We start from the raw sequence: 26,526 nt of genomic DNA, 5'->3' as shown, positions 1-26,526 counted from the left end.
CCATGGGAGAGAGAGTGGCATACCAATTACTATGTTTGTGTGTGGTCAAAACTGACTGTTTAAAAGTGCTCTGTGCACGTTGTAGTTAAAAGAGAATAAAGAACCTCACCTCTGAGCCGCTGTGTCAAGTGTCGTCCCTTGGAGGAGGTCCTTACACTGGTGCCGAAACCCGGGACAGTTACGTTCCAAGCATGGAGAAAAGTCGCCCCATAGAGTCCTCCCAGCTGGCAGAAGTCCTCCAGTCCCTCGCGACGCTGCATCAAGGCCACCAGCAATCCCTGCCTGAGCTCCGGCAGGACCAAGATCGCCGGTTTTTCGAGATCATGCGGGCTCAGGCAGAGGACCGGCTCGCCATCCGGAGCCTCCTCAGCCAGGAGACGGAGCCGGCCACAGCCGCGACCCCGGACACCCGCGCTACGCTTCCCCCGCCCACGTTACAGAAGATGGGGGCAGCAGATGATCCTGAGGCCTTCCTCGACTTGTTTGAGCGGACGGCAGAAATCTGGGGCTGGCCGCCCGAACAGTGGGCAGACCGCCTAATTCCTCTCCCGGACAGGGAAGCTCAACTCGCGGCTCAACAACTACCGGCGACAAATCTCCTGGTTTACTCTGACCTGAAGAGGGCCATTCTGCAATGGGTCGGTCGGAGCCCGGAAGAGAATCGCCAGCTCTTCCGAGGCATGAAGTTAGAGAAGTCCGATCGCCCGTTCGCGTTTGCGCAATGGCTCCGGGACGCCTGTCGGCGGTGGCCGCTCGCGGGGGACCGCGGCGTCGAGGGAGTCATCGATCAGGTGGTGCTGGAACAATTCGCGCAACGGCTGCCCAGGAGAACGGCGAAGTGGGTCCAGTGCCACCGCCCGGCGTCGCTGGAGGAAGCTGTTCAGCTGGCGGAGGACCATTTGGCGGCGATCCGGAGGGCAGACGAGCCTTCTTCTTCTCTCTCTCTCTCCCCTTCCCTTGTGTCTGCCCCTGCCCTCGCCCCCTCCCCTTTGTTCTCTCCTTCTGTTCTCTCCCCAGGGCCCGTTCCTGCCCCGCGCAGGCGTGGAGGGTTCCAGAGACCAGCTTCCCGGCCTTGGGAGAATGTACCCTCCCCTTCCCCGTCTTTCAGCCGCTCTCCCCCTCAGGTGGGGGCGCCCGCCAGCACAAGTGCGGCCGCAACGCCTGGGCCGGCCTGTTGGAGGTGCGGGGACCCGGACCACTTCCGGGATCAGTGTCCGCTGATGGAGGTGGGGACGGTGGTGCGGGTCTCCGACGTCCCGCAGGCTGCCCCCTATTGGGCTGGAGCATACCGGATTCCGGTAAGGATCAGGGGGGGTATTTACCAAGCTTTGCTGGATACCGGCTGCAATCAGACCACCATCCACCAACGCTTGGTTCAACCCGGGGCTTTGAGTTTAGCTAAACTGGTGAGGGTGAGGTGTGTGCATGGGGATGTTCACAAGTATCCCATGGTGACTTTGGCGATTAAATTCAGGGAAAAAAAACATAGTGTGGAGGCAGCGGTTAGTTCCCGCCTCACCCATCCGCTAATCTTGGGTACCGATTGGCCGAATTTTAAAGATGTTTTAGAGGGTATTTGTGCGGATGGGTCCTGCATAAAGAGGTGTGCGGTGTGCGATGCTTTGGCAGGGGAGGCGGAGCCGGGGCCGTCCTCGGCTGCTCGGAATGACGAGGGAAGGGGCGAGGTGGCCGCCCCTCCTCTCAGGGAATTCTCTGATGGGGACTTCCCTCTAGAGCAGTCGCGGGACGAAACCCTTAAACATGCTCTTGACCAAGTGAGAGTAATTGATGGTCAACAGCTCAGGCCGGGCATCGCCATTGCATACCCATATTTTGCCATGATTAGAGATCGGTTATATAGAGTGACGCAGGACGCTCAAACAAAGGAGGAAGTAACACAATTATTGATTCCACGGAGCCGCCGGGAAATGGTTTTCCAGGCGGTTCACTATAATCCTATGGCCGGTCACCTAGGGGAACGGAAAACACTTCTCCGTCTAATAGCCCGTTTCTATTGGCCGGGCATTGGCGGTGACGTCCGCAGGTGGTGTGCGGCGTGCCGTGAATGTCAGTTGGTAAATCCACCGGCCACCCCAAAAGCGCCATTGCGCCCTCTACCATTAATCGAGGTCCCCTTCGAAAGAATTGGGATGGACCTCGTCGGGCCATTAGAACGGTCAGCATGCGGACATCGCTTCGTGTTAGTCCTAGTGGATTATGCGACGCGATATCCGGAAGCAGTGCCTCTGAGCAACATCTCCGCACGTAGTGCTGCAGGGGCACTCTTCAAGATAATCTCCCGGGTGGGGATTCCGAAAGAAATCCTCACCGATCAAGGCACGACTTTTATGTCACGAACACTTCGCGAACTTTACGAGCTCTTGGGCATTAAATCGATTCGCACTAGCGTTTACCATCCGCAGACTGATGGCCTAGTGGAACGATTTAATAAAACGCTCAAGAACATGATTCGTAAGTTCGTACACGATGACGCTAGAAATTGGGATAAGTGGCTAGACCCCCTGTTGTTTGCAGTACGAGAGGTCCCACAAGCCTCCACAGGGTTCTCCCCGTTTGAGCTGCTGTACGGGCGACGCCCCCGCGGTGTCCTGGATGTCATCCGCGAAGCGTGGGAGGAGGGACCTTCTAATAGCAAAAATGAAATTCAGTTCGTTCTCGATCTTAGAGCAAAACTCCACACACTGGGGCGACTAACACAGGAGAATTTGCTCCAAGCTCAAGAACGCCAACGCCGGCTGTATGACAGGGGTGCTCGGCTACGGGAATTTACACCGGGAGATAAGGTACTCGTATTACTCCCAACATCGAGCTCTAAATTACTCGCCAAGTGGCAAGGACCCTTTGAGGTCACACGACGAGTAGGGGATCTCGATTATGAAGTTAAACGTACCGATAGAGGGGGCGCACGTCAAATCTATCACCTCAACCTCCTGAAATTATGGAGGGAGGAGGCGGCCTCTGTGACGTTGGCCACGGTAGTTCCGGAGAGGGCGGAGCTCGGACCGGAGGTAAACAAAAACTACAATCTTAACACTCCGGTTACTTGTGGAGACCAACTCTCACCGCGGCAACTCACAGAGGTTTCCGAATTACAAAAGGAATTTGCGGATGTGTTTTCCCCTCTACCGGGCCGAACAGACATCATACAGCACCACATCGAGACCGAGCCGGGCGCGGTGGTGCGTTGCCGGCCCTATCGCTTACCCGAACATAAAAAGAAAATAGTTCGGGAGGAATTAGATGCGATGCTTGATATGGGCGTAATAGAGGAATCCCACAGTGATTGGTCCAGCCCGGTTGTTCTTGTTCCCAAGAGTGATGGGTCTGTTCGATTCTGTGTGGATTACAGAAAAGTTAACGCGGTGTCTAAATTTGACGCGTACCCAATGCCCCGTGTTGATGAACTGCTCGATCGGTTAGGTACTGCTCGATTTTATTCGACCTTGGATTTAACAAAGGGTTATTGGCAGATCCCCTTGACACCAATGTCCCGTGAAAAAACAGCCTTCACTACGCCGTTTGAATTACACCAATTTGTGACGCTTCCTTTTGGTTTGTTTGGAGCACCAGCCACGCTTCAGCGACTCATGGATCGGATCCTCAGACCGCACGCCGCATACGCCGCTGCCTATTTGGATGATATTATCATTTACAGCAATGATTGGCAGCGGCACATGCAACATCTGAGGGCCGTCCTGAGATCGCTGCGGCGGGCGGGGCTCACGGCAAACCCTAAGAAGTGCGCGATTGGGCGTGTGGAGGTACGGTATCTGGGGTTCCACTTGGGTCATGGCCAGGTGCGTCCCCAAATTGACAAAACCGCGGCGATTGCGACTTGCCCTAGACCCAAGACCAAAAAGGGGGTGAGGCAGTTCCTGGGGCTGGCTGGCTATTATAGGAGATTTGTGCCTAATTATTCGGACGTCACCAGCCCGCTGACTGACCTCACTAAAAAGGGGGCTCCAGATCCGGTCCAATGGTCGGAGCAGTGCCAACAGGCGTTTATGCAGATTAAAGCCGCACTTTGTGGGGGGCCGCTTCTTCATGCACCTGACTTCTCTCTCCCTTTTATTTTGCAGACGGACACTTCAGACAGAGGGCTGGGGGCCGTACTCTCGCAGGTGGTGGAGGGGGAGGAGCGCCCGGTGCTGTACATTAGCCATAAGCTCTCCTTAAGGGAGACTAAGTACAGCACCGTGGAAAAGGAGTGTTTGGCCATTAAGTGGGCGGTCCTCACCCTCCGTTACTACCTGCTGGGGCGGGCCTTCACCCTCTGCTCGGATCACTCCCCACTGCAGTGGCTCCATCGCATGAAAGATACTAACGCCCGGATCACCCGTTGGTATCTGGCCCTCCAGCCCTTTAAATTCAAGGTGGTCCACAGACCGGGGGTGCAGATGGCTGTCGCTGACTTCCTCTCCAGAAATGGGGGGGGAGTGGTAGACAGGCCGGATGGTGCCCCGGCCTGAGTCGGGCGGTGTTGGTATGTGGCAGCGGGGGCGTGGTCAAGTGCCTGTCCGGGAGAGGAAAGCGGTAAGGGCGCTTACACCTGAGCTAGATTATGTCTAACACCTGTCTCTAATTTCAGTGAGCACGGGAGAGCGGCATAAAAGGCAGCCAGAGGGCCTCCATGGGAGAGAGAGTGGCATACCAATTACTGTGTTTGTGTGTGGTCAAAACTGACTGTTTAAAAGTGCTCTGTGCACGTTGTAGTTAAAAGAGAATAAAGAACCTCACCTCTGAGCCGCTGTGTCAAGTGTCGTCCCTTGGAGGAGGTCCTTACAGTGATATATACACTCAGTGACCACTTTATTAGGTACATCTCTACACCAACTTATTCATGCGATGATATAATCAGCCACTTGTGTGGCAACAGTGTAGTGCGTAAAATAATGCAGATATGAGTCAGGAGCTTCAGTTAATGTTCACATCAACCATCAGAATGGGGAAAAATATGATGTCAGTGATTTCGACTGTGCCATGATTGTTGGTGCCAACAGCCTGTAGAATTTACTCAGAATGGTGCCAAAAACAAAAAACATCCAGAAATGTCTTGTTGATGAGAGAGGTCAACAGAGAATGCTCAGACTGGTTCAAACTGACAAAGTCAACTGTAACTCAGGTAACCGCTCTGTACAATTATGATGAGCAGAATAACATCTCTAAATGCACAACATGTCAAACCTTGAGGTGGATGGGCTACAACAGCAGAAGACCACGTTGCGTTCCACTTCTGTCAGCCAAGAACAGAAAGAGACTGTTGTGAGCGAGAAAATCCCAGGAGATCAGCAGTTATAGAAATATTCAACCATATATATAAATAAACACATATAAAAAAAATATATATTTTTTTTCATTATGATGGTTGATGTGAACATTAACTGAAGCTCCAGACACAAATTACACTGCTGCCACACAATTGGCTGATTAGATAATCGCATGAATATGTAGGTGTACAGGTGTACCTAAATAATTGGTCACTGAGGGTATATTTATAATTATATTTATATATACTCATTACAATATATTTAGGATTTATAACTATATATTCAGATGTAGAATTATATAAATATTTATAATGTAATTACAATGTATTAACATATTTCTAAACAGTTTCTGAAAGTGAGTTAACACCCTACTGATATGAAATTATGGATCCATTCAGCCTTTAAAAAAACTGACTTATCTCTTACTCTGAGTGTGGATATAATATAATTCACACACTGGTACCTTATTCCTTTCCTCTCTGAAGCAGGCCTGTGACCTACTTTAGTCCATTTCCAACCCGCCACACCCACCATCTCCCCCTTTATCCTTTTATACAAGCCCACAGCCTCTTTCGCTCTCTTTCACCCGACTGGCCCAGTCCGGCCCTGGCCCAAGGACGATACAGCCATGGCCCTATGGTAATGGATGGGCTGCCAGCAAGACCTGCTGGGCTATTGGAGTGGCCCGAGCCGTTATGTGAAGTTATATGGCAGCCTATTTACTGAGGTGATGAGCTGCAGACACCCCCCATTATTTATGAAGGGAGGCCAGTGGAAGAGGGGCAGAGGTCGTTGAACTCTGGTATACCTGATACATTAATAAGATCTGGCTGGACGGCACAGTTTATGTGAGGGCAAAAGAGCAGTAAAAGATAGAAACAGAGAGAGAATACACTTGTATACAAGCAGGACTACTTATATGCATGCAATGAAAAGCTGAATTATACAAAGCAGTATTCTGAAATAATATCTTTTTTTATTTAATATTTGCATGCTTGTTCCGATCAAGGAGAGTAGGGATAAAACTATATAAAATTCAAAAAATAAATTACTAATAACCATATAATCATGTGGGATATAAAAATAAATGCGCTTATGAAGGAGAAAACATTTCCCATATGTTTTGTTGTTGCAAAGGCCGTCATCTTTCAATTGGATGAAGCTAGTCAAATTAACAATTACCCATCACAATATTCAAAAGATATTCAGTAACCAAAATTGTCAATTTTGCATGTTGTTGTGCCAAAGTAGGTCATGGTCATTTAAATATATTTAATTGTTTACAGTAAGTACATTTTTGGTACTTTTGTGTCACTACTGCAGTGTTGGGGAAGCTACTTTGAAACTGCAGCTTTCCAAGCTACAAGGAACTCATAACTTAAAGTAGTTAAACTACTACTCTTTAAAAAAAAAAATTAAAAAAAAAAAGTTAGCTTCTCTAAGAGGTACTGATATAAAGTAGCTGACCATTGAAGCGTTTTAAAGAAGTGAATATGTTTTAGACGCATAGCAATTTGATGAGTTCAATAATATCACCTGATGGTTAAATAAGTAATTAGGGTGACATTCCCTCATGAATATTAAACATGATTTACTACAGTAACCATAGTTTAACCATGGTATTTATTTATATTAAAACCATAGTAACCACAACATTAACCATGATTACTACAGTTCATTTTCATTTTAAAATAGGGTGAACAATTAAATTAAACAAATGTATACTTAATATACACTAAAACAAGAAAACACCCTATTTTATATAACTGAATATACTGTATATATAGTGATAAACAGCAGCAATTATTGAAATATTTTGATTCAAAAAGAAGGCAAATTCCCTTTTAGGCTCAAGTGAATCAGTGAAACATTTATGTAAACTAGTTCATTTACATTAATCGTCTGTAAGATCAGACTCACTAAAATTAATTGGAGTTCCCAACACTAAATATAAGGGAATCATTCATTTTAACCGGTTAACCGATATACCAAACATGAACTGCTCGAAAGAGCCGGTTCACTTAAATTATTTGGTTTTCCCAGTGCTATAGTTTAGCTGTGATTGATTACCTACTTGGCTCCATTGTTTTGTGACGCATTGGAAAATCTAGCTTGCTTGTTACTGAAAAGCTACACTATCGCAAACATAGCTTAACTACTGTCACACTACTAAAAAAATTTACGTTAGCAGTGTCACTAAATTTAGTTAACTACTCCCAACACTGCACCACTTGATGTCAAATGTAAAATCTGGGTCCTGAAACACAACCATTATAGAAAAACTGTACACAATCTTTGTCCCATATGTAATATTCTTACAGTTTGAAATAACGCATCTTCAATTCGGTGTTAAAAGCCTAAAATCAGACCAGACCACTAAACGGTGTGTAGTGTGTGTGTGTTTTGTGTAGGGTCAGACACATTGTTTGATGAATGAATCTCTCACACTTCAAATGGCTTTTAAGGGTTCATTGTTCAGTCTGTGAGTGTTTGTCTCTGTAAGATAAATGGCTGTGTTAGCTGCAGTCAGCTGGGGTTTCAAACCTGCTATGACCCAAACACACCTTTACACACAATAACTGCTCCATTTCTATGGCTTAAGACAAACAAACTGCATTTACAATTAAATGCTCCAGAGAGAGAGAGAGAGAGAGAGAGAGAGGGAACATCATCCCTCCTGTTCTCAACTCATCTTTAGATGTTTCACTTTTGAGGTAAATGTTCAATGTCTTTTTACTTTCACACTTAGTGACATATAAAGGCAATACAAAAAGTATTCCAGTTATGCTTATCCGGTTGGAGAACATGGAGAAATATATCAAATAAGCACGGTCATTCCTAGACAAGCATTTTTGTCCCTAGTGACTTACTACTCTTATAAATAAAATAAATAAATAAAAATAATCCCAGAATTTAGACTTAGTCTTCTAAGATTGAACTCTGTTTAGAGCATATTTGAATAAAAATTTTAAATTGGGGATTGTAAATACTACAACTTGAGTTTCAGATTCATTGAGCTGAAGAAAGTTACCAGCATACCATTTTTTATATATATATTATTAAAACAGGACCCAGGATAGAACCCCACATGTGATGAGTGTTTGGAAGAGTGATTCCGATTTCAACAGAGGATGTTCTCTCCTTAAAGGGGTTGTTTACCCAAAAATGAAAATTCTCTAATTTACTCACCCTCATGCCATCTCAGATGTGTATGATATTCTTTATTCTGCTGAACACAAATAGGTAGCTTGATAGGTCCTCAAAATGCAAGTGAATGGTGACCGGAAACTCAGAAGGTCCAAAAAGGACAAAGGCAACATAAAACATGGTTAAATCCATATCTTCAGAAGCGATACGATAGGTATGAGTGAGAAACAGATAATTCTTTTTTTAATAAGTTTGAAATCTATAGTTTTATATTTTGCTGTCGCTTTTATTTCCATTATGTCCTTTGCAATGCTTCTTCTGGATTTTAGTTCCTGTAATGTTTTCAGGGCAGAGAGAGGTGAAAATTATCTAATTTCAGCTTTTAATTGAAACTAAAAAAAGAAGAAACAAGAAACAGTGGAAACAAGAAACACTAGAAAGAGGAACACAAAATATACAACCATGACTGGACAAGAACTCACAAAGACACAGAGAACATGAGAACATTGTATACACAAAGACTAACTAGGTTAACAAGACTAGTAACAAGACACACCTGGGACAAATCAACAATGGAAAAACACACAAGAAACCTCGCCCTCTACTTGACGCTAGGGAACATTCCATACATGACAGAGCCCCCCACTTTAATGGACGGCTCCTGACGCCCAAAAACAACAATACAAAACAAAAACAAAACTTAAGAGCTGGGGTAGGCAAAGAAGCAAGAGAAGATGGGGGAGCCAACAGCTGAGTTAGAAACCAAAGGTGATAAAGAGAGGGTGGAGACCATGGGGGATCAGGAGAGGGTGGGATCAAGAGGCACCGGCGAGCAACCACTGGACGACCAGGAGACCATGGGAGGCACCATTGGAGACCCAGGTTGAGGTCCCTCAGGACAAAGAAGGTGTAGGCAGATCATGACCCATAGTATATTTGATTCTTCAGGGGAGTCAACTCAGAAAAGGGCAAGATCAAAGTGGCTGGTGACTCTGGCGAGGGCAACATCTGGCGAGGGCAAGGCGACTTGGGACTCTAGAGAGGTCAAGGTACTAGGGGACTCTGGTGAGGTCAAGGCACTTGGGCACTCTGGCAAGGTTAAGTCCACATTGGGAGAAAAAGGGGATAAAAAAAACATTTGTGTATGGAATGCTTTTTTAGGCCCTACATCTAAAAAAAAGGATAGGGTATTTCCCTCACAAAGAACACTTATAATGGAACAGTGATTCATATTATACAAAATATTATAATAATTATTATCTTTTTGATGTCCATTCAGTGACACTGCAAAGCACATTTAGAGCTGCTATAAGTGTTGGGTGTGACCCATCACAAAAATCTGAATCAGATTACATTATATCACTTTATGAAATGATGCACGGAAATACTATTATTTTTCAAGGAATTACTCTTTATAGCTATACAATTATAACTTTTGTTCTGTTGTTACTTGCATTACAAATAAGACTTTAATTTGATCAAAATGATTGTGCATTATTTTATTTAGTAGATGTGCATGTACAAGCTGAGCACACACATCAGGCACAGATGTGCAAGTGTTTTAAGCACTCTCTCTTACTCTGTGTCCTCTCAAATAGTGCTGGGAGGCCGTAAAAAAAATCTTCTTGTTTCAGTATAACAGTATACTTCCCAGTGCTACAGAGGATAATCTGGAAGCGTATGCTTGGTTCAGGCGTCTCTGTGCACACTCAAACTCTGTTCAGGGGAGTCACGTGGCGCCATGCAATGATTGGAAGTTGAGCAAACAAACTGGAAGCAAACAAACTGGTTAATCCGAACGTCTGCTAGCTGACTTGAGACATCACACAGGTCACATAAACTACAGACACAGTCACTATGAGATATCTAGGTGATACTGTCTGTATCACCTAGATATTTCATAGAGACTGTGTCTGTTCCCCAAACTACCAACCACAAAACCCTCACTAAATCATTTAGAAAAAAATTTAATTAAGGTCAAACTTGAACAAAACAAACAAATTAAAGATAAACATCATATAAAAATAGGGCTAATAATCATTAGATCTCCTTCTACCAAAGCATTAATTGTTAATTAAATTATTACAGATCATAGTTTGGGTGTGCTTTGTTTGACTGAAACCTGGATTAAACCGGATGAATATATTAGTTTAAATGAATCTACTCCCCCAGGTTATTGTTATAAACATGAGCCTTGTCTGAAGGGTCGAGGAGGAGGTGTTGCTACAATTTACAGGGAAGTTTTTGGTGTTACTCAGAGGACAGGATATAAATGTAAGTCTATTCAACTAATAACGCTTAATATGAGATATAAATAAAAAAAACGATGATGTCTTTTACAGTTGCTACAGTGTATAGATCACCCTGGCCTTATTCCGATTTCCTTGGTGAATTTGCTCATTTTGTTTTTCAGATATTGTAGTTACTGTAGATAGAGCTTTAATTGTTGGTGTCTTCAACATTCACATTGATAATGAAAATGACACATTGGGATTAGCATTTATCGATATTCTCAACCTTTCTTGGAGTTAGACAAAATGAAACAGGACCAACTCATCGCCATAAATCATACTCTAGATTTAATTCTGTCATATGGAGTTGATGTTGATAGAATAGAAATTCTACAGCAGAGCAATGACATCTCGGATAATTACCTTGTCTCATGTATGCTGCGATCTGATAATGTTACTCAATCTATACCACGCTATCATTCAGATAGAAATATTCTTTCGACCACTAAAGATAAATTCACTAATAATCTTCGAGATCTATCTCATACACTCAATAAACCCCAAAGCCCAGAAGAACTTGTTGAAGAAACAAAAAATATTAATGCAGTCTTCTCTAGCACTCTTGATAATGTTGCCCCACTTTCATTAAAGAAATAAGCCCTGCGCCATGGTACAATGATCACACTCATGCGCTCAAGAGAGCAGCTCGGAAAATGGAGCACATGTGGAAGAATTCAAAATTAGAAGTATTTCGTGGTGTATGGAAAGATAGTGTCCATAGCTACAGACAGGCACTAAAAGCTGCCAGGTCAGTATATTTTAGTAACTCATAGAAAATAACACAACAATCCTAGGTGTTTATTCAGTCCTAATTATTGGACTAAATTAGTTTAAAAAAAGCCCCAACAGAACCAGATATTATGTCACAGCACAAGAGTAACAACTTCATGAATTTCTTTACAGGTGAAATTTAAATAGGCAGAAATAAAATTGGAATTATGAAATCATCTGTCATAGCACCTCATAAAACAGTGTCATGAAGAGCTAACACACTTAGCGAAACATCAAAAGCCACAGCATGTTTGTTAGATCCAATACCAACTAAGTTCTTAAAAGAGGTATCTCCTGTAATTTCAGAACCTCTTCTTAATATTATTAACTCCTCGCTATCCTTAGAACATGCCCGAAGAAACTTTAAAATGGCAGTTATCAAACTGCTTATTAAGAAGCCACAACTTGATCCTGGAGAACTGGCTAATTATAGACCAATTTCAAATCTCCCATTTATGTAAAAAATACTAGAAAAGTAAGTATCCTCCAAAATATGTTAAATTAGACAGAGAAATAGTATATATTAAAAATCTCAGTCAGGAATAAATCTAGATCTAAATTTTATTTAGATCACGACATTCTCTTGAATAGGTTAGAGAATTATGTTGGCAGTTGCATTAGCATGGTTTAGGTCCTATTTAGCAGACTGCTACCACTTTGTCTATGTAAATGAGGAATTGTCAAACCAAACAAAAGTATGGAGTGCCACAGGGATCAGTTTTAGGAACTTTTCTCCTTGTATATTCTTCCCCTTGGAGACATTATCAGGAATCGTGGAATAAGTTTCCACTGCTAAGCCACCGATACACAACTTTATATTTCTTTAAAACCTGATGTAATTAGTATTAGTATTACTTGACTCTCGATGGATGTACTGTTACATCATCTTCAACAGCGAAGAACTTACGTGTTATATTTGATACCAATTTGTCCTTTGAAAATCAAATTACCAATGTTTGTAGAACAGCATTCTTCCACCTAAGAAATATTGCTAAATTACGGCACATGCTCTGTTGCTGATGCATTCATTTATGACCTCAAGACTAGATTATTGTAAAGCATTACTGGGAGGATGTCCAGCAAGATCAATAAATAAACTTCAATTGGTTCAAAATGCAGCAGCCAGAGTGCTAACGAGAACCAAGAAATATGATCATATTAGCCCCATTTTATCATCGTTGCATTGGCTATGTGTTAAATTTTAAAATTCTGTTAACTACGTACAAAGCTTTGAATGGGCTAGCTACGCAGTATTTAAGTGACCTTCTACCACGCTATTTTCCATCACGTTCATTACGATCGCAAAATTCTGGCCTGGAAGATCCTTTTCATATTTGGCTCCTAAAATATGGAATAGTCTCCCTAACACTGTTTGAGATGCAGACATTCTCCCTCAGTTTAAGTCTAGACTAAAGACACATCTATTTAGCCAGGCATACACCTAATTTATCCTTCAACCCATAATTAGGCTGCTTTAGTTTAATCTGCCGAAACCAGAAACAATGATCATGATCTAGAACTCTGCAATAAATTGAATGGCATCTATGCTTATATTATTTTATTTGTTTCCCTGTCTCAACCTTGGGACTCCTATCCTGAGTTCAGCAGAACCGGTTGGATCGAGCTGCATTCCTGCTTCGTGTTGGACTCCATTGCTACGTGTCGCTATGTGATGATGACTTAATGCAGCCGGTGCCAGCCATACATTACTTCAGTCTAATATGATGGACTTCAGAGGATGAACTGATGCCAACTCCAACCATAAGACATGGGATACTTCATATGCTATTGTCTGAACCTTGGATTTAGGATGGACCCCACCGAACCTCACCGAAATTACCGGCCAGGTTGAACTGCGATGCACCTCACTGATCTCTGCCTGCATCACCTCGGACTATTGATGGACTACGCTCTTGAAATGTAAAACATAATTGCCAACAAAAGCCTTCATCAGCCAATTAACAAGGACAATTGCATATATGTGAACTTCTGCAGTTAATCCAGGATGGACTTCAAAGATAATAGTCATTCATCTTACAGTTCATACAAAAACTATGTTTAAACACTGTCCCTTAACACTTACTTAGTTTAATACATTTACAGTAAACCTTAACTTGCACTATACATAAGTAATATTTACATTATATTCATGATGGTTTCTCCCAAGGTTATTTTTCTCCCATTAACCAACATCTTATGGAGTTTTGTGTTCCTTGCCACAGTCTCCTTTGGCTTGCTCACTGGGGTTATTAATACAATTATTATTTAATTTCTTATTTTTAAACATGATTAACAATCGTATTTTATCTAATTACACAATGATGATTCATCAACATTATAGACATAACAGTTTTATCTTCTTTAATGCCTGATCTTCTGTAAAGCTGCTTTGAAATGATGTGTGTTGTGAAAGGCGCTATACAAATAAAATTGACTTGACATTTTGTGTCATAAACCAGTGAGATTCAATACACCCTGTTCCATAATTGTTCTACGAAGACAATATATCAAAGAATTCAAAATCATCGGGCTCTGGAAACATTCAAATACACTTACGTGCTCAAGCTGAAGCCCCTGAGCAGCACGCTGAAAACCCAGGACTCAATTTGTCCAGAGGTGTTAAAGATTCAGCGTCAACTGTCGAACATGACGGCAATGCTGACGAAGATCATTGCTAACTAGGAGGATCACTGCCATGGAGATGAAATTCACAGAGTTGGTTACAAGAGTGGCGGATGTTGGGAAACAGATTGATTATCTGGAGTCATCAGAGAGGGAATTAGCTGCTAATCCACTACCAACCAAGGTGGACTTGGAGCTCATGTGGGAAAAGTTGGAAGACCTTGAGAATCGTAACTAGCGAAACAATGTCCAAATTGTTGGAATTTTTGAGGACGAAGGCGGCAGAGATATGGTAAAATTCCTAGATGAGCAATTCCTGATTCTGCTCGACATAAGCTATTACCTTGAAATCGGTAATTGAAAACAGAAGGTCGCTTTTGCAGTGATGTTCCCAGACAAATTGATAATAGATACAAAATATTTCACTGAACATACACTTGACTGTTTGAGGAACGAAGCGCCTTTTGTTTATTTTTGTGCTGGTTCCGCCTAGTGGCTGGAGTTTATTTTGTGGAATAGCACTCCTATGGGACAGTTTGTGGATGAATCTGCACATTCTTTGTGCTTATCCCTCCTATTGATGGAGTTTGTTTTATAGATTATTTTCTGTTGTGTAATTCTGTCTAACAAAATGTGTATAGAAACACTAGACTTGAGAAATCTGACGGCAAAGTTGTTGTCATAGGCATACATGGACTGTTTGAGTTTAGAAGTTTGGACGCCGGTTGGTGCGGTCTTTTTTTTTTCAGGGGAAAGTTTGGGGTTTGATATTGCACGTTTGATGTTGGAATGTGGTCGTTATAATGTCAAAATGTCAAATGTTAATATGAGTGGATTGTCTCTCTCCACATGGAATATTAATTGTCTGGGGCACCCCATTACAAAGAAGGAAGGTTATTTATTTTCTTAAATGTAAGAAAAATTATATAGTGTCTCTTCAAGAAATGCATCTTTCTCAACAGGAAGTTGAAAAATTTGGGAATATATGGGGTGGACAAGTTTTCTTTAGTGCTGGCTCAAGTAAGAGCAGGGGAGTCATTACATTGATAAGCATCTACAATTAAAATGTCTCAAACAGATTTAAGATAAATTAGAGTCATTCCTGATTTAGCTGAATTTCAGGGACTACGGCTGAGTTTGGATAAGATTTACGCACCTAACGCTGATGATCAAGGCTTTTTTTTATAGATCTTGAAGGGATGTTGCAAGCCACTGGCACCCCTCATGATATAACATTGGGAGGAGACTTTAATCTTTTGATGGACTGGTCCTTGATCATAGTGAAGAAAAAGTGTGTTGACCACCTAAAGCAACAGTGATGCTTCACAGAATGTGTAAAGGTCTTACAGATATTTTGAGACTTTTGAACCCATCTGGTAGGGACTATAATTATTTTTCATCAGTCCATAAGATTTATTCTAGAATATATATATTTTTTCATATCTAAGTCTCTCATTTAATCTGTTGGTGATTGTTCAATTGGAAACATTTTAGTCTCAGATCACACCCTGGAAAGGAAAGCTTCTGCCAACTATGACACAAGCCTGAATAAGCCTGATTCTTAAAAAGGACAAAAATCCAAGTGAGTGTAAGAGTTACCGTCCGATTTTTCTGATCCAGCTAGTGGTAAAAATATTGACAAAAATTCTGGCTAACCGATTAAAGGTGCAGTATGTAAGATTCAGAAACCCTTGTTATTAATGACAGCTGTGGCTGTTAAGTGAACTGAAGTGTCATCTACCTGTTGCTCGTTATACTCCATTGGGATGCGAGCAATGACCAAAACAATGACGTAACGTACAAAGAGGCTGAACGTGATTCACCAGCATCATGCTAACAGATGAGTTAGCACAATTACAATTTCACAGTTGTGATTGTTTTACTACAAACTTTGAGATAGCATATTATATTTGACTCCTATTATATATGTGCTGGAACAGGGCTAAAACAATGTGTTGATATAGGTCTGAATATGCGAGACTGTAGTTTCAAGTAATCACTTTTCTTTGCTTGATATATTGACTGCAATTATTCAACAGCCTATGTCGGCGTTAGCTAGCAAGCCAGCTTTATCGATAGCTGTTAGCTTAATTTGGTGGATGTTGACAGTGGCTGTTTATAAAATAGACTGTACATTATAAATATGCTGACACAATTCAGTATTGATGTGATTCCTTCACAACTGTCATTGTGATATATTGATGCGCTATTTTTTTATAATAATAGATTGTGAGTATATATATATATATATATATATATATATATATATATATATATATATATATATATATATATATTATTTTTTTTTCTGTATTACCAAGTTACATTACACTAATGAATGGAGATTTTTGCATTAGCTTGAACATTGTCTAGCATTCCTTTCATGTATTATTGTAGTTTACCTTGCTGAACAATTACAGATTTAGTATAATTTATTTGAAAGATACAAAGCAAGGTTACTTACAATTCGTCAGTGTTAGCAGGTAAGATCAAGTTTGCTAAAATTACACGGATCATTCCTTATGGCACTATATTTCACATGCTTTGCAATTACGTAAGTTTACCTGTCCAATAAGAATGCCAATTCAGGTCTGTTTTGATCCCCAAAATCGAACAAAGGTCCCTCCAGGAATCAAATGCCCTGCCGATGTCACTCTAGTTTTTGCTTGAACACGATCACGTTTCTGCTTAGCCAGACGGGATTCAATAGATAAATGTTTATTTTTTTTGGCTTATTGTTTTGTGTAGGAGTCCATGTTGTGCTGGGAGCTGGCCGTTAATTCCATCTCCTAGTTACCTAGCGTTGCAGACTGTTGTCGCTGTTAAATAGCAGAAGAGAAGTTACTGTCTGAGGCAAGGCTCTCGAGAGCACGCATAAACATCACATCCTTTGGATTTTCCCAGCAAATGCGACCCACTCCCTTCACATGAATATCAGTCTACAGGCTTTAATAGACAACCTAGCAAGTCTGGGAAGGGCTCATTTTTAAACATTGGCAAAAAAGGTGAATATTACATGAATTTTACATATTGCACCTTTAAGTAAAGTTATGACATCTCTTATCCATATAGATCAGGTGGTGTTTATTGTGGCTGCAGCTCTTCTGATAACATTAGGCGTTTCATCAATATTATGTGGTCAGTGGCGTATGGACAGACTCAGGTCGCTGCCATCTCACTTGATGCCGAAAAGACGAACGGTAGAATGGGATTATCTTTTTAAGATTTTGGAAATATATGTGTTCGGGAATACTTTTATTGGCTGGATTAAGTTACTTTATAGACACCCGGTAGAGGCAGTAGCCTACAAACAAATTGATTAATTTCAGATTATTTTACTCCGGATATTGTTCTGTCTTGACCTGGAATAATTAACATCCTGATAAAAGAAGATGATTTTCCAGGGGTGGTGGCAAGAGGTGAGGTGCATAACCTTTTGCTTTACTGAGATGATATTTTATTATTCATCTCCGAACCCATTAGATCTATGCCTTGACTCCATTAATTCCTTTTTCAAATTCTCAGGATACAGAGTCAATTGGTCCAAAACCAAAGCTTTGGCTCTGACAGCGTTCTGCCCAGTAACGGCTTTCCAGCCAAGTGCCTTCCAGTGGTCCAAACAGGGCATTAATTATTTGGGTATTTTATTCCCAGCAATTTTTTTTTAATTTGCTGACCCCTTGAGTTAATTTTGACCCCTTAATGAAAAAGGCTTTCGAGTGATGTGGGCAGGTGGGCTTCATAACATTTATCTATGATTGGGAAGATTATTGTTTAAAAAAAAAAAAAAGAGGTACAAAAGCTGCATGCATAATAATTGTACAAGAAAAAAAGATTTTTTAAATCACACCGCAAGGCATGTCAACTTTCCACAGGTATTTCATGTAAACAAACCATCTGTCTTGTGTGACCTCAAGGAAGTGTCTCTTTGAAGAAGCTGTTTTTTTTTTTTGTGAATTACTAATTATCCTCTATTCAATGTCCTGCTGGTGTATGTGTGTTTCATCTCAGTCATCATTAGACCACCGACAGTGCTCATACAGAGATACAGAATGAGACTGTGATCTTTATATATATATATATATATATATATAAATAAAACAACTATGAGAAGCTCCACAGACAGCTGGACATCAGCAAACAGTTCTCACAGATGTTCATCTCCACTTCCAATGACCTTCAGCAGAGCAAGTGGGAAAATGTGACCAAATTTCTCTTTAAAGCAAAACAATTCTCTTTTGTCCTTGTGCAAATTGAAACTTGGTGCTTCAAGACACGTCACGCCAAGTTTGACATTAATGATAGCATTGGTTCTTATGTGTTTGTAACCGTTCACAACAAGGCAAGTTTAAAAATGCGAAAGTGTAAACGAGATTTGAGAAATGCGACAGGGCAATATGCCAATATGTCAGACTGCAATTCATAACACAATGCAAGTACGCAATTGCAAAATCATTGTACTACAGCAGAAAAGGCAGCTTTGTAAAGTATGTTTCTGGCCAAAGGGTTTAAAGCTGAAATGTGTACCTTTTGTGCACCTCGTGGTGCTGAATGGAATTTCTAAAATAATTATATTTTACTAACAGGTTTCTTAAACATTCTCCCATCTATAGTTGTTTGGATAAACAGATAGTCCTGTCCCAATCTCACACCATTGGTTGGGCCCATGTTTTGGTGTCGACTTGTCAATGGTTTGAAAGGTCCACAGAGTCACAAAGTTCACACTTTTCAGGGGAATCAACATACAGTTGGCTTATTTTAGTTGTCTGCATATTAAGCTAGAAATCTGAGATTTGGAAGTGCAACCATGTTTCTGTTATAAAATGTTTAAAATAAATAAAACACCACAATGTTTAAGATTATTTGTCATGGGTTGAAGCATAGGCAGGACCCAAACGCTGAGTAAATGGGAATTTATTAACAAAAAACTAACCCATAGGGGAAAACACAGTCACGACTGGAAACCCAACAGACGGGAAACTGGACAGACTAGAGGCCAACATGAAACATAAAACAAGACAAACAGCCACTGGACAGTACACGAGGAGACTAAATTAGGGGGAGAAATCAAAAGGGGTAAAAAGCAGAGCAGGTGTAACTAATAATAAGCAAACAAGGAGGTGGGGTATGACGCAAGACTGAGAGACACATGGCAAATCAGAAACAAAGCAAAGCCACGTGCGCTCACAAGACACAGACACCCGAATGGCAAGAGCGCATATCGCCAAAACAACAGGCAACATGTGCTCAAGCCAACCGACGGATAAGACGAGAGAATTCACGGCAACGCTAACAAAGCAATGCCACGCATTCACACACTAGACAAAGCGTGAGTGTACATTGCGAGGCAAACACCACGCGATGCACGTAACAGGTGACAAAACGAGACAGGACACTTATGCGAGAGTTCGGCCACACACAAACCCGACATCTCAGACCAAAGTGATTAACGTGATTAACCTCAGCGCAATGCGAAGCGTGTCCGTGATTGCAAGGGACAGACATAAACAATTGGAGTGCATGCCTCCAAGATGACATAAGCGCAATGCACTCACGCCATTAGAAGACAGAACATGGAGCATGCGTGTCCGTATCCCGACACCAACCGAAACAGACAGGGAGTCAGGATCCAGACACCATGCTTCGAACATGAAACATGAGACTAATTGAAGAGTGCACGGCAGGGAAATCACAACCGAAGCCGTGCGCTCACACAAAGACAGAAAACGAAACACAAGACAGACACAGAATGATGATGTCACGGTCTTGCCACACAAAAACCCAAACTGATTTTAGGCTAAGAAAGCTTAATTTTGATAACTGTGGCATTCTTTGTGATATTTGTGTATGGTAAGGAATTTACAGGAATAGTTCACCCCAAAATGAAAATTCTCTCATCATATACTCACCCTTATGCCATCCCAGATTTTTATGACTTACTCTCATCTGCTGAACTCAAATAAAGATTTTTAGAAACATTTCTCAGCTCCAAAACAAATCACATAAATCAGCATAAAACGTAGCCTAATCCATGTGACTCCATTGGTTTAATCCATGTCTTCAGAAGTAATTTGATAGGTTGGTGAGAAACAGATCAATATTTAAGTCCTTTTTTTACTATAAATTCTCCTCGCTTAGTCAATCCCCATTTTAACTTTCACATTCTTCATGCACATCGCCATCTACTGGGCAGGGAGATGAATTTCTAGCTATAAAAGGACTTAAATATTGATCTGTTTTTCACACAAATCTATAATATCAATTCTGAAGATATGATTAAAACACTGGATTTTGGAGCTTTAAAATGTTGGCACACATTCACTTGCATTGTACGGACCTACAGGGCTGAAATACTCTTCTAACAATTTTAATTTGTATTTTACAGAAAAAAGAAAGTCACACATCTGGGATGGCATGAGGGTGAGTAAATGATGAGAATTTTCATTGTGGGGTGAACTATCACTTCAAGTTGTAAACTATGTCTAGGGTTTCAAATAAAGGAAAAATAAAAAGTCAGTCAAATGGCAGCTAGTCCTCTGTATGCTCGGCTATCTCTGCTAATGCTGTTTGCTAACTGGCAGCGAGTGTAAAGGGAGAGGTGGCAACAACTGTACAATAATCATCTCCCTCATGCTTTGAAAATGTCACACTTGGCACACATACACAAACACACGTGCACACACACATTTGATGTTCTACTCATAAATGAGGCCTAAAGCCAAGCCCTGTGCACAATGTTTGTTTTCTATCTAGTGCTATCTTCGTCCAGGATTACTAATCAAACAGGCCCTGGGCGATTCGGGGTGACACATCTGAGGAAGAGCTTGGCAGGCATTCAACTCTCCGTGCTTGTGCCAATGGATAAGAGACACCATTATTCATGAAAACAGTCCAAACAATCTGAATCAACTTCTCAGTTTGTTTTTAATGTAAAAACAGCCACCCATTCACCAAACAAATGCTTAGCAAATATGGCAGCTGATAAGTCTATCCACTTCCGAACGTCAGCCCTTAAAACAAAAAAAATCATCCATTTTGTTTTCCCTGTACAATCACAATTTACTGAAAACACAGAGTCCTGACTTGTGCGTCGAGCATTACCAGTATTTTGTTGCACATGCTGGTGAGAAGTTCATTTAAAATGTCAATTGCTCCGTTAAGCCAACATTCATTCCAACATGATTAGTAAAAAAAAGAATATATTCTCCTGAAACCAGTTTCAACCATTGAAACCATTGTCCAGTGCAAATCATTATGTTTTTGGCTCTAGTTTATAGTCCCTTTGATTCAAACAGGTCCTCAAAGGCCACGAGTCCAGACACGGCTATGTGTGGCTGTTTGTATCCACTTGGGCTCCAGACCACAACAGAGCACCACCAGATTTCGGACGGATGAGAAAGCCATCATGAACACTTTACAGTTCATCCTCCTACACGTTCTGAGACAGAAGACGGACCTTTCTGCCACTGAGCACTCGTTTTCTGAGCTCCGCAAATGAAGGGAGCTTCATTTTGTCTCTGTTCTTACTGTAGACGCTCAGGAAGATGCCAAACAGCACCAGCAGACCTCCCCACACGTACCTGTGAAAGAGTAAACACCAGTCATTCTCAACAACGAAAATGTCAACAAGCAATCAAAATGTGAACTTTTGTGGTTTTTGGTCCATGTCTGTTGAAAATTGGAGAAAAGATAAAAGGTAAATGACTGTGTATTTAACGAAAGAACTACAATCCCATGAAGCATTACTGAATTATTGAATAATATAATTGAATTAAAAACCCCAAATTCTATTAAACTGGATGTGTTATTATTCAGGTAAGTTTGTATAAATGTATTGACTATACCTTACCATGCGTTGCAAAATTCTCTTTAAACTGTTGCACCACCATGGCTGGGAACCACTTCCAATGTTTATGCCCTTCCCTCGCTAACTTCCCTCCATCTCATGGACACGGATGTATGTCAATGCTTACATTGCATGAGTTTCCACTACTGGCTGAAGATGTGCAATGGATTTAACAAGGAACACCCTAAAACCTTGATTACTTGGAGCACGTTGAGGGCTGATGTCAATTTCTGTCAAAGTCTGATTTCAAAGGCTTATGAATAAATCTCATGTTTATTTTTTTATTATTAGAATTAATTGTTAGAATTAATCAAGATTTACACAAACAAAAATGTTAACATATACGGCTATAACTGTGTGATAAACAGTTATTTTAAGGTAGCTACAGGTATTATGCTGTTAAATCTCAATATAACTTTTCGAAACTGCTTAATTGACATAACTTCACTATCATCATCATTAGAGTTGTGTGGGGGTGGTGTTTATTAAGTGCAATCTGCTGTCACGTCTCAATCGAGTTGCATTGTGGGATATGGAGCTGCTTGAAGTGTACATCAGAAGTTTCTGCATTCACGTACTTACGTAGGAAAGTTATGTTTCGGCTGTTATTGTGCATGATTTATTAGTGAATGTAATGCCGGAGAAAACAATAATCTTTCATTAAATTGTAATAACTATCTCCACTGATGTTGATGTGGCCAAGGCTGTGTGGGTGGGGAAAATAATGTTAACCAACAATGGGCCCTTTTCACAGAATTATTTAACAACTTAAATGTAGCTTTTTTATATTTCCAATTTTTGGTGTAAATTTATGACATAATCCTGGAGTACGTTTTAAAAATCGAGCTACCACAGCTGCGATGAGGCTTCTAGCACAGCTTCTTACTGCGGTTTTCCAGTGCTCTATATTTTTATCTTCTTTTGAAAAGCCATGAAAGTGCAATCGTTGATATTTTCTTTTACCGTTGGAGCAAACGTGTAAGCAAAAATGACATTTGTTGTGGTCTCCCATTCAAGTTTACCCAACTATGATTCTACTTCCACTCTGCAAACCCGGATAAGTGAAAATGGTCCATATCACAGCTTAACATGTTTCACCCCTCACAATCCAATTAAATAGCAATGTCTACAATCATACCCAGCCCTATTTCATTCCAACTGAAAATTTGGTTTAAAAAAAGTAAAACATCACACTGTGTGTTGTGAATGCAGATTCATTATGTGTTTATAAGATTCAGCTCCACTTACTGAAAAGTGAAAGGCTTTGAAAAGAACAGAAAGGACAGAACAATGGTCATGGCTTTCCTTCCTGTAGTCACTGAAATAAGGAAAATAATAAAATAGTTGCATTAATTCACATCTTTTAATTACATTTTAATGAACATCCCAAAATAACCCCATTAGAACTCTTACCTGTAACAGCAACCAGTGCACCAAACAGCTTTATTAACGCCAGTACAAATGAAATGCCAAAATATCCCGTCAGCGAAAAGAAGAACGCGTAACCGTATGTCGTCACTGGATGCTAAGATTGAGAGTACAGAAGACATTTTGAAACTGAAATACAGACTTTTGAAAAAGAAGCAGGATTTGATTTTTTTGCTCTTTTGAGTTTTATGTACTATGCAAACATAAAGACCGGTGAAAAGTTCAACACACCTCCTCATTCTTTATTATCATCATAATTTTCCCCATTTTAGAATAATAGTAAAGTCACCAAAACTATGAAATAATCAAAATTACAAATACTATGAACTGACCAAAAATGTCACACTTATATTTTACTTGAATAACTTTATAAGTGGACTTCAGGAAACAAATAAATACATTACAAATGTTGAAAAATGTACCCTATAAATGCATAAGCAATGTATATTTTAAAACACAGTATAAGTTTTAAAACCCACCTGAGAGCAGAATGAGGCGGCAGGTTCAAGCCCCCCAACACACAGCAGACCCAACAGAATATACACAAAGCCAATGGAATAAGAGTATAAGACCTGCAACACGTGCATCATTATGGATTAATACACTACATTCCTTCTGGACACGAGAGACAAGCCACACAATGCAGATAACTCTTCTAAACAGTGTGTACCATCTCGGAGTTAGTTCCATTATGGAATTTCATGGCTTTCTCCTGCACATTCCCAATAGCAGCATCCGCACAGAGGGCCAGAGATATGAGGATGACCCCTAGAAAACATCACAAAACATTACACATTTAATCTCTGAAAGACAGCAGAAACATCATTCATTTCCTGTTCGTAGCATTTATGACGAAAAAATATTTTAGGTACAAATACAAATTTAATGCCAGCAAATCTGCAGCGCACCTGTTACGTTGAAGTTTGGCGCAATCTTACTGTCTGCCAGTGTGAACCAGATCAGCCCCAGACTCATGCAAAGAGCAGCAGACACATCCGCCACATTATAGCGTTTGCCTAAAACACACATCAGAAATAAACAGTGTCAAGAAACTCTGACACAGATCAACTCAAGCACATCACAAAATCCTTTTAAGGCGGGGGATTTGAGAACATTTATCAGTCACTGAAATATTTTTTGTGGCCTTTTTGGTATTATACACTTATTACAGACATCATCAAATTTGTTTTGGTGCAGTGATACAAGTTATATTGTACATGTATGTTGCCACCAGTGTTGGGTGTAATCTGATTAAAAAGTAAGCCAATACATTTTAGACAAAAATTTTAAAAATTTGTGTAATTAGATTACAGTTACTGACTTGCAATTAATGTAATTACTTGTAAGTACATTACTTGTGTTACACATATTTCTAAAATAATATTATAATTTTGTTATAATATTATAAATATTACATATAATACATTTCTTATTAATAATACATTTAAAATATGAACGCATAAGTTCCTATGCTTATCTGTTTTAGAGGTCGACTGATAGTGGATTTTGCCGATACCGATAACTAATGTGGTGTGAAAGGCAGATAGTTTTTACAATTTATTTCAAATGTAAAACAAATGTCTTGTTCTTTCCTTCCTGTGACAGGCAAAGACAAAGAGTCTTGAATGAATAATATCCAAGATGCAGTTTATTGTTCAACCAAAATCCCAAACATAACCAGATCATTTGGTGCATAGCTCGGGACTTTAAGTATAAATAAGCCTGAAACACAACGTGAAAAAACTATCGGCAACTATCGCCATAGATAACAATAGTTCCAAAAAGCAACTCCGATTAATCGGTAAAACTGATATATCGGTCTACCTCTAATCTGTTTGTATTTGAAGGTTTGCGACCATAAACAAGAAGGAAATATAGACAATATTTTGAATTTGCTAAATGGAAAAACAAAAATATTTATGAAAAGTGTTTTAGAAAGAAACTTAAAAAGTATTTAGTAATGTGATAACTTTTTAATGAAGTAATCAACAAAGGGTTATTAGCTGGTTCTGTAGAGTGAATACAAAATAAACACCATGAATCATTTGAGCAGTTACTTAATTGATCTGAATTACTTATTGAACAGCAATTCACTAATTTTGTCATGTCTGACAAAGAAAAATAAATAAACAAACACTGTTAATTATGTGCTTTTTAGGCTTGTGCTCTTAAAGGAACAATTCACCCAAAAGCAAAAATACTAGAATGTATTCATCCTCATGCAATCACAGATGTGTATCTTTTTTCTTCTGAACACAATAATAATAATATAAAAAAATTAAATAATATTTCTGCTATGTAGGTCCATACAATGTAAGTGAATGGGTGCCAACACTTAAAGTTCCAAAAAGCACATAAAGTCAGCATAAAAGTAATCCATAAGACTCCACTGGTTAAATCCATATCTTCAGAAGTAATTTGATATGTGTGGGTGAGAAACAGATCAATATTGAAGTACCTTTTTTCCTATAAATTTTCCTCCCAGCACAGCAGTAGGTGGCAATGTACAAAAAGAATGCAAAACGCCAAGAATATGGATGTGAAAGTGGATATTTATAGTAAAAAATTACTTAAATATTGATCTGTTTCTCACACACACCTATCATATTGCTTCAGAATACATTGATTAAACCACTGGAGTTGTATGGATTACTTTTATGCTCCATTTGTGCTTTTTGGAGCTTCAAACTTCTGGTCACCATTCACTTGCATTGTGAGGACCTACAGAGCTGAAATATTCTTCTAAAAATGTCCTTGGTGTTCTGCAGAAGAAAAAAAGTCATACACATCTGGGATGGCATGAGGGTGAGTAAATAATGAGAGAATTCTCATTTTATGGTAAACTACAAGACTTAAAAACTGTTTGTTCATATGACAGCATGCAGTTTACGATACAATTGCTAAGATTTGTTGTAATCAATTATATATTTTTTTGGCTCCCTCTGTCTGTATAAACACTTCTGTTCTGTTAAAATCTAAGATAATCACATTATTTGACAACAGCGCAGGTAGAATTGTATTTCTTTTTCACAAATATTCCCTCCTCAAAAGTCCATTACATTTACATTTATGCATTTGGCAGATGCTTTTATCCAAAGCGACTTACAGTGCACTTATTACAGGGACAATCCCC

The 26,526-nt window shown here is 40.2% G+C and overlaps 1 protein-coding gene across 4 annotated transcripts in view; it reads right to left on the bottom strand.

Moving 5' to 3' along the window:
• Window positions 1-19,588: 19,588 nt before the first annotated feature.
• The window catches only part of LOC127634953 (adenosine 3'-phospho 5'-phosphosulfate transporter 2-like), a 31,317-nt gene continuing 24,379 nt past the window's right edge, over window positions 19,589-26,526 (bottom strand). Inside the window, exons 5-10 of one of the 4 annotated variants that reach the window (XM_052114722.1) lie at window positions 24,302-24,409; window positions 24,064-24,161; window positions 23,873-23,965; window positions 23,379-23,490; window positions 23,214-23,283; window positions 19,589-21,699 (exon numbers count right to left, since the gene is read on the bottom strand). In XM_052114722.1, coding sequence (XP_051970682.1) covers window positions 21,549-21,699; window positions 23,214-23,283; window positions 23,379-23,490; window positions 23,873-23,965; window positions 24,064-24,161; window positions 24,302-24,409 — 632 coding nt within the window. In that variant the 3' untranslated portion in view covers window positions 19,589-21,548. The remainder of the gene's footprint in view (window positions 21,700-23,213; window positions 23,284-23,378; window positions 23,491-23,872; window positions 23,966-24,063; window positions 24,162-24,301; window positions 24,410-26,526) is intronic. The other 3 variants (XM_052114724.1, XM_052114725.1, XM_052114726.1) reach the window with 3 other exon arrangements.

The sequence above is a fragment of the Xyrauchen texanus genome, chromosome 42, assembly GCF_025860055.1.
Source record: "Xyrauchen texanus isolate HMW12.3.18 chromosome 42, RBS_HiC_50CHRs, whole genome shotgun sequence".
NCBI lineage: Eukaryota > Metazoa > Chordata > Actinopteri > Cypriniformes > Catostomidae > Xyrauchen > Xyrauchen texanus.
This window is presented reverse-complemented; position numbering and strand designations above follow the sequence as displayed.